The sequence below is a fragment of the Amphiura filiformis genome, chromosome 15 (genome assembly GCF_039555335.1).
Source record: "Amphiura filiformis chromosome 15, Afil_fr2py, whole genome shotgun sequence".
Lineage (NCBI taxonomy): Eukaryota > Metazoa > Echinodermata > Ophiuroidea > Amphilepidida > Amphiuridae > Amphiura > Amphiura filiformis.
In genome coordinates this window covers 5742805-5751827 of record NC_092642.1, presented here as the reverse complement: position 1 = coordinate 5751827, position 9023 = coordinate 5742805, and the positions used below count along the sequence as shown (strand labels likewise).

At 36.0% G+C, this 9023-nt stretch overlaps 1 protein-coding gene across 1 annotated transcript in view; it reads right to left on the bottom strand.

Moving 5' to 3' along the window:
• Positions 1-1889: 1889 nt before the first annotated feature.
• Positions 1890-9023, bottom strand: part of LOC140172083 (tachykinin-like peptides receptor 99D) — a 256849-nt gene continuing 249715 nt past the window's right edge. Inside the window, exons 4-5 of the mRNA XM_072195431.1 lie at positions 3784-4896; positions 1890-2285 (exon numbers count right to left, since the gene is read on the bottom strand). Coding sequence (XP_072051532.1) covers positions 1890-2285; positions 3784-4545 — 1158 coding nt within the window. The 5' untranslated portion in view covers positions 4546-4896. The remainder of the gene's footprint in view (positions 2286-3783; positions 4897-9023) is intronic.

Here is a 9023-nt window from a genome sequence, read left to right as displayed (position 1 = left end):
TAGTATCAATTTACACTTTGTAACGCTCAATTCAAACATTTCTTTGACATTTTAAGTTAAATGCAAACCATGTATCGATATTTCTATGTAACGCATCATGTATTGCTGCACCATTTTGTCAATATTCTTGCAAACCGCTTCGGCGCCGTTTAATACTTTTCTTTTTAAATTGCCCTTTCGAATGCGCTACTTTATTCATGTTTTTGTTTACACATCAACTAGATTCAAGCACATACAAACAAATTAAACATTTGATAAATTAATGAGAAACCTAATTGCCATTGCAATTCATGTTACATACAGCAAAAGAATGAATGAAACATATTTCTTATTATCACTTCTATTCTAGATTTAATTGTGACCTATAGGGTGCACACCGATAAATAGAAATTCTCTAAAATAGCGTAATGGTCGAAAATCAAAGTATTCGGACTTGACTCTTATTTATTCCTAATTAATATGATTTGCTATTTCAATGTTAAGCGAATTGCGCAGTTCATGATATTTTAAAAGCTTTTGCCTAAACTCCCAAAATGGGAGCACGGAACTACGGTAAGCCAAATAATTAAGGTACCAATTATGTTTACCCCCTGTATATCCTAAACAAAGACAGATATGTCATAATTGGAACCAGCGGCCAATAGCTGCATGTTTTAGCTCGAATTTAAGACCTCATTTGTTGAAATTGTTCTAGAATAAAAACACAACGATCCATTGATTAGCACGTTAAAACTAGCGTCGTGCTTTCATTGATTAGAACACAAATGTGCAATTTTTGATTTCGTTTCTTCATTAAGTTTTAGATCACCATTTCTTTAATCATCAACCAATTTCAACAAATGTCTGAAATAAGAGCTAAAGAGTAGGTATTGGCTGTTTGTTTTAATTTTGACATATCTGTTTTTATTTAGGATACACAGGGGTGAACATAACTGGTACCTTAATTCATTGGCTTACTGTACTTCAGACCTGCAATGGTGACCAAATGACGATTTGTAGCTGGATTTCGTGAGTTTTCGCCACACTAGATTATTCAATCTGACCTTAAACCTAAAGAAAATGCTACTCTTGAAAAACTGTGAAACTCAATGCCACTTTAAAAGCAGGCCTTCAACACAATAAGTCTATGGAGATATATTAATTGGTGTGTAACCTGTATTCGTAGCTCGTTGTTCTTTTCTACAGGTTTATCTATCCTTTTGCAAAATTCAAGCACACTGTAATTTCGGTTTGATATAAAACATATTTAACTCAACAAGACACTGTACATTGATAAGTTTTAATTTCACATTAACCATTATAATATATACTTCAAATTCCAGCTCGACCATAAAAGGCGTTTAGATAGTAGGGCTGGATTAAGACTTTTGTAGTTTTATGAGAGGGAAGAAATAGAACTAGAAATAGAACTCGAAATGTTTTAACAATCTAGCTGACCATGATGTTGATGAAATTGTAAACAAGGTGCGACACTGAGTTCCGCAAGTTTGGGTCACTTTTGCAACAATTATTGATGGTTTAACATTCGACCAATTTAAGGGATAAAATGGTGTGAATGAAATGGAGGTCTCTGAATCTACGGGTTTAAGCTATTACGGAGACCTCCTCACAACATGCACAATGTCAAAATTTCCCCTCTCTGCCCTCTGGTTTAATACCATGCTTAATCCAGCCCTTATTTGTACCAACAGTAGCGTAATTGTCTTAATCTAGGGGGCGCTGAGGGGGAAACATCATTCAACAAGGGAGTGAAATCGGGACGTAGACACTTTTATAAAACAGTCAGCTTATTATGTCGTTTGGATAGGGGTCCTCACTAATGTCCACTCCCAGATTTATGCCACTGTTAACTGATATCTACACCCATAGATTTTAAATTAAAATCTATGCTACACCATACTATGGTCTGTATTGTTGTGTGTCCGCGGTGTCCGTCTTACGCTAGGCGATTGAGAATAATCTCCCAATGACCTTGAAACCACGAGTTCTCGATGTTTCTGATGATAGATTTTTGGTCCGCAGCCTTTTCCACGGCACATGCCACCAAGAAATATGCATTCAAACACACCTTTAAAGCCCTGACGGAACTTTGCGTTCATCCAGCAATATATGAGTGGGCTATGACAGCAGTTACTCATTGCAAATAACATGACAAGAAGATAGATAAGTTTGATGTAGTAGAAGCTGTGTATGTAGGGGAAGACATCTTGAAGAATTGTGAAGACGTGGACTGGAAAATAATTCATGGCAAATAACAGCACAATTACAGCAAACATCTTCACTAACTGTAAATAAAATATAAAGAGAGAACAGAGTGTAAGTGAGTGACAACTTGTCGTAATGGCTGCAGTGATTGGAAAACATGGGCCTGCGACGTGAGTAGCGATCTAATGAGAGTGATATTGCATAATTATATTGGTGATGAAATTGCGACGCGCTATTTACCCGAGGGCCCTTGGCGTGATCTAGTTGAATTGGTCAAATTGTGTGGTAGTCACGTATTTATGTTGTAGATGGTTAGCGACTATTGAACCTGTGGCGTTAACGCATTGGAAAAAAAAAGGCAAATATATAGCCTCTAAACATAGTATAAATGAGTTCTTTTCTTCCTTTAAATTGGTTAATACATAGTTTAACTATTTTGCTTACCAGCCTCGGGGATTCATTTGAAAAATAGACGTGTTTTTATAGTAATTTTCTTGTTACATTGAAATTTAAAATGAAATTGCTGATGGAAGTAGCGATTGATTTTAAGCCAATGAACGGGATCGTACTTCTAAGATTATACATGATAGATATAAAGAATGCATCTCATGTTTACAGCAATATCAACTGACAACGAGACGAGTACATAACAAATTATTTACGATATATTGATCGAATCAATAGATATCCACATTTGCGGTCATGAGCCTTGTCCGCAGCACGATATCACCGTAAAGGCTCGAACCAAAAACATTGCAATCATGAGTCCATCACGTCCTCGTACACTAGAACAAACTCTACGTCTAGTCTGCTCAAGTCGGCATATAGCAAGCTAGTATAAGAGACGGTTTGAAATAGGCAAATGGTCGTCCCGATTCTCGTAAAAGGATAATTACTCCATCTTGAAATTAAAAAGTGTCTAAGAGTTTTGAAAATGCCCCAAAATGTCAGCAGTCGATAAATGCGGCATGTAATATCCCAAAATGCTTACCTACTAGGTTGCATGAACACCGACAAAACATTAGCCTTTAGGTTACCTTATTCTTACACAAGTCATATCGAATGCTCGATACTTTGTGTATGAATTAATCTTCCTGTATTGAAGCCACTGACATGACAAATTAATACGCGGCATAAGCTTTCTATAGATATTTTGATGATGGCATCGGGTGACTTTATTTCTGGTTTCATATGATAAAACATACTTCATAATGTTCGCTGTGGACTTCTGACATTCTCAGCCAGACTAGGAGTAAGATATCAATAAAGATAAAGGTACAGACTACCTCTCAGCTGAAAGAAATTATTTAGAAATTCCGTTTAAATTGGAAATATTACCATCGCATGGACTAGGAAAGAGGTTAAATATATTTTTGGAACACAGCTACAAATCACTTGCATTAACTCTGCCAGTTAGTAATTTCAGTGATTAAAATTAAGTAAATATTATTAATAAATTGGTCTTTTATAATTTCACAACGTGTGTTTGCACAATATTGCCTGCATCAATGTTTGATTATTAAAAAATATATCAAAGTGATTTATTGAACGTATTTAGTGAACAGCAACTTTTCATACCCTTTTCTTTGCATCTGTTCTCTGTTTTGCCCCTGTATCTTCCATTTCTCCGAGAGTTTTTTGACCCCATAGAATTTTTCCAATTCTCCAATATCCAATCGCTAGTACAAAAAACGACAAAAAGTACTGTAGTACCATTCCAAGTACACTGTACACTCTACTGTTCCAGTTGTTAGATTCTAAACAAGAGCTAATGCCATTTCCGCTTTGTACTGAAACGTAAATTGCTATCGGCAAAGCCCAAGCGCATGCGCCGATCCAAATGAAGGCAATCATGTATTTTCGTTTTGAAGATCCCGAGCGAGTTTTCACTTTCAAAGGATGTACAATTGCAACATATCTATCCATTGTCATTGCGACAAGAGTATAAATACTAACAGAAACTGACACACTTTGTACAAAGCTTACAATTTTACAAGTTGCAATGCCAAATGGCCAGGTAAAATACAATGTGGAATAAAAGGTAAAATTCACACAAAAGATTGCCATTAAGATATCTCCGATTGCCATATTGACAATAAAATAATTAGTTCCGGTACGCATGTGTGGATCAGAAAGCACAATGTAACAAACTATAGCATTCCCGCCAACTCCGAGGACTGTTACGGATCCAAAACAGACGGCGAATAATACTTGTAACCAAATTGGCTCCTTGTAATAAAAATCCAAGAAATTATAAGTTGCATTCGGGTCTCCAGTACTTAGGTAACTATCCGTATCGTATGTTGTTACAACGTCGAGTAAATCAGAAACATTCGACATGTTAAATTATTGTTTTAATTCCAGTAGATTGTTATTAGGGTAATAATTCCAACTTTAAGTAACACTATAGAGATGCTAATCTGAAACGTAACTACATCGATGTTTATACTGGTTCGTTGTTATCATTTGCCTAGCTTCTTGAGTTAGTGAAATGACACCACTGGTTTTGAAGAGGCTCCTACTCATCCACCTTCTCTCTGATTAACGCCGCAGAGCATCTACAAGGCATGATATATCCACGTCAACATAGTATCTCCTCGTCTTCAACAATTTCTGTTTTGTTTACGACGTAAGGGTCTCCTATTTAAAACCCGTCAGCCATCTTGAATGAGTATCTTGAGTGTGGATTACCTGAATAAAAATAAAAATATAGATATAATATTCAGATTACAATATACTACCGAAATAAACACAAACATAGAAAATATCAAAGAAAATGTTTAAGTCATGCGTAAATAATGCTGGGTAATATCATTTGCAAGAACAAAACATGACCCGGTTTATAGAAGTGGGTTGTATTGTGTTTGAAACTTAACTTACTCTTCTGAAATATTAGAATAAATAATAGAATTAGGTAAAGCAGAAGAGAGAATCGCGTTATTCAAAATTTGATGTATTAGACTGATGTAAGGTGAACTTTATAAATTTACGCGCTACTCTGCCCTGTGGAAACTAACGTAATCATCTAAGATGCTACTATGATTGAGAGAAGTGGCTTAAATTTGGCAGGCCCTAACAAGATGCTGTATCTGACTTGTTAGCTGGATTTATAATCCAAACGCTTTGCATATGTAGCGATTCGTATTCAATATAGCAACAGAAACAACCCAGATTATTGGTCAGATTTCAACCTAATGAAATATGATGTTTTTTATGCCTTATGGTTTGTTATTTGGTCACGTGACTTCAAATAGTCACGATCCCATCATCATTGACTACTAAGCATTAATACAAGATGCAAGACCTTGAGATGCGTGGTACGTGTATCTGTCACTATCTGTGCTAATTATACCAGGGATAAAAGTAACATAATATGTATATAACTTACATACGGAACCTTGCACCGATTCGTACATTTAAATCAAATGAATTAATATGAATGTCAAGTGTTTAAAAGTCTCTTTCTCAGCGTGAACACCCATAGCAAAACACATCAAAGTATGTGGAAAATAAGAAACATTTCCGTAAATATGTAAAGGATATACATTCAAATATTTCAAAAAGTATTTCAATTTAATGAATAAACATGAAAAATACAATTTGATTGAATATCGATGAGTGCACAATACGAAACACAAAATGAAATGCATCCATTATTAATGATCTTCTAAACAGTATTTTACCAAGTTCCAGTGAACCCGAATTATCATTGTACGTTGGTGACCTTGAGATTCGATCTTGTGGTTTAACATGCGAGGCAAAGATATGAGGTAAAAATCTGATAAACATGGAAGAGTCTCACCAAACCAAATTTACTGTTAAATATTTCACATGCACAGCTAACTTTGCTTCAAGTTTGTTTAATGTCGAAGAGTTGGCGTAACTTCAAAGTACTTTGCTAACAATAAACAAATGTATACTGCATAATCAATTAAAGTACCCACTAATTAATCCTCATCCCTGGCGACTGGTCTCTAGATTTTGAAACCATTTGCACCTCACAACTTTCTGGGTATACTAATCAACAACGTATCATTAGGGTAAAATTACTCGGCGTCTTTTTGGCGACACAAAAGAAAGGTGAATTACTCGAGCTCCTTAAGCGTCACACCTTACACATTGTCCCAATGCAATGTGCGTTTTTCTCTAAAGGTGTCACGTGAGATGCACACAAAAAATTCTACTGCGTACGATTTTGTCCATTAGCAATGCATTCTGGACAATAGAGCTTATGGGTTGTCTGTAATTTCGTATCTTAGCACGAATAAAATCCGTGATATAAAGTGGTGTATAGAAAGGATGAAACCGACACTGCCCTGTCTGGTCGCTTAATAAATCTCTGTGTTCAGGCCGAGTTTCGTGACTAGAGCTATTTACACAAATTACTCTGAATCGGACACCGAGCTGTGACCATCAGCTTATGAACATTGTGAGAGGCTTTATAGCAGCTAGCTAGATTCGACTATTCGGATTGCAATGAGGTTAATATACTTTATACTTTTCACAAACATTTATCACTTAGCACTCATGATGCGCTTTAATTATTACCTGGTAAAGGTGCAATATTGGCATTAGTTTTGCGTCTACTATGGTTAAATCATTACTTGCTTTCCTGACCATAGAATACCGAACGAACGTATATAAGAGTAATAATGATAATGGCAAACGAAGACGAATTAACCTTTTGAAAGAAGAAAGAGAAGAATAAGAAAAGGAGACTAAAAAGTAAAGAGAACAATGATCAAAAGGAAAAGAACCACAAGAAGTACGCGAACATGAAAAAGAACTATTATCGTGTCACAGGAGAACAAAATGTCCTCGTCAAAAAGTTTATTATTTCTACTTAAAGTTCTAGTTCAAATAAGGCAAAGGTGCCCTAACAATCATTCCTACCAAAGTCAAGAACATAAAGTCAGATCGACTCCTTTTATTGGGCCCAAACACGAAGCTACATGAGACGATTTAAGTAATTATGTAATGCTATCAGCATTCACGGGTCGCTCAATAGTCTGGTACTTCGTGACAGTGGCAGTGCGGAGTTAAACAGATAGCATGTCCTGAAGGCTTCTAGCTATTTTAGATACTTCAAAACAAGGATATCTTATTTAACTTAAACAGGACCGTCATCACTAAAGTGCAAAAATGTCAAGACCAATATAGAAAATTGACCAAAATACAAAGGATATCATCATTGAATTGTTTTCATTCAATTTCCACCGGTATCACAGCATTTGGAATCATCTCCATCCTGAAATGCGCATAACTTTACTCCACCTAGAATTGGTAGCATCTTAGATTCATGCAAATTAAGGCTCATAAGTGCGTTATAGCAAATTTGTTAGATAACCCAACATGACACGTACATTTGAGGTATCTTAGATTTCTCCACTTTTACTATGAAAATGCATGGGGTGCGAAGAATTAGTTTCAAATTGCTTGCGGTCAATCATTATTTGCTTTTCTTATTATAGCTTGCTTCTAATAACTTGAAAAGGGATATTGGTTAAACTTGAGATAAAATCTTTACTGAGCTACAAATTTATCACATTTGTCACTAAGACATATAATCAGCATATACTATTGGATTTTTTATGATAAATTGAAGCGACCTTAGGACTATCTACATTGAAAGGCACTTGAAGATTAATTTTCATCTCAAATGCTGACATGGCCGAGATCTGGATCAAATAAATAGCACCTGATATAACCAGCCGTCTGCATGGTGAGCATCAGACTTCTTACGGCCGCAGAACTAGCGCCACCGTATTCGTATTAAATAGGAGCATTAGTCAATATCATATTGACTAATCCGTCGTTACGGTGTTTTCTTTCAGACCAGATAAAGTATATTTACAACAGATTTCATTGATTTGACTTATATTAAATCTGCATCTGAATCGTGCACAGATTTAGATCTAAACAGCTGGTTTTTTATAAAACTTTTAAAAGATTGTATACACCGTTGGCCAAACTTTTAAGTAAGTTTTAATGACGTGAAAGGCTCACGTCATCACCATGCGATTTTTTGCTGCCACGTTCTTATCTGATATGTTAGTTAATGTTGAAGTGATATATTTCCAAAATGCGGTAAAGCCTGCATTCTGCCTCGAGCAGCCTAATTATCGATTCTTAGCGTATCGGTAAGTCTGCTAAGAACGAATCTATTTGGAATAGAGTGTGGCGCATCATATTGGGGAAGGATTACAATGACTCTAATGAGGCATTGACGAGCATAGGTAATATATAACCTCTTAGCTGATCTTTGTACAACATTCTTACTACTGCCTTCAAATCAAATATATTCAGGAGTCGGTTTCACCAATCCAAGAGGGTCATATGCCTGAAGTCTAGAAAAAAATTTGACGAATAAAATTGCAAATTTTGGAACAACTCAGTTCCATACCTTATAGGATTTCGCAACGGCAATGGATCTGCTTGATTTTATTTGTTGTTTCAATTAATCTGAATCCTTGTTATTAGCCTGTTGTATCTTTCTATAGACGAATTCCTACACCTCAATGGCAGCCATAGCTGGGTCCCCGTCGGCGCTATCTCACCTACAATGTGAAATGATGCGGCCTTGGAGGGTATTTTAAACTGCATTCTATCACCCGTGTAACACGTAGACAAAAGAATGATGACAGTTTACAACACAAAAGAATCTAACATCGAATTTTAAGCGGCTTTAATCCAGCCATTTGGGCAGTCACAACACCAGTTTGGTGCTGTGGGGACCCAGTGATGGCCGACCAAATCCTGACCATGACTTGGCTCGTTGGATTCGTCTATAGTGCAATTAACCATGCAATATAATTACT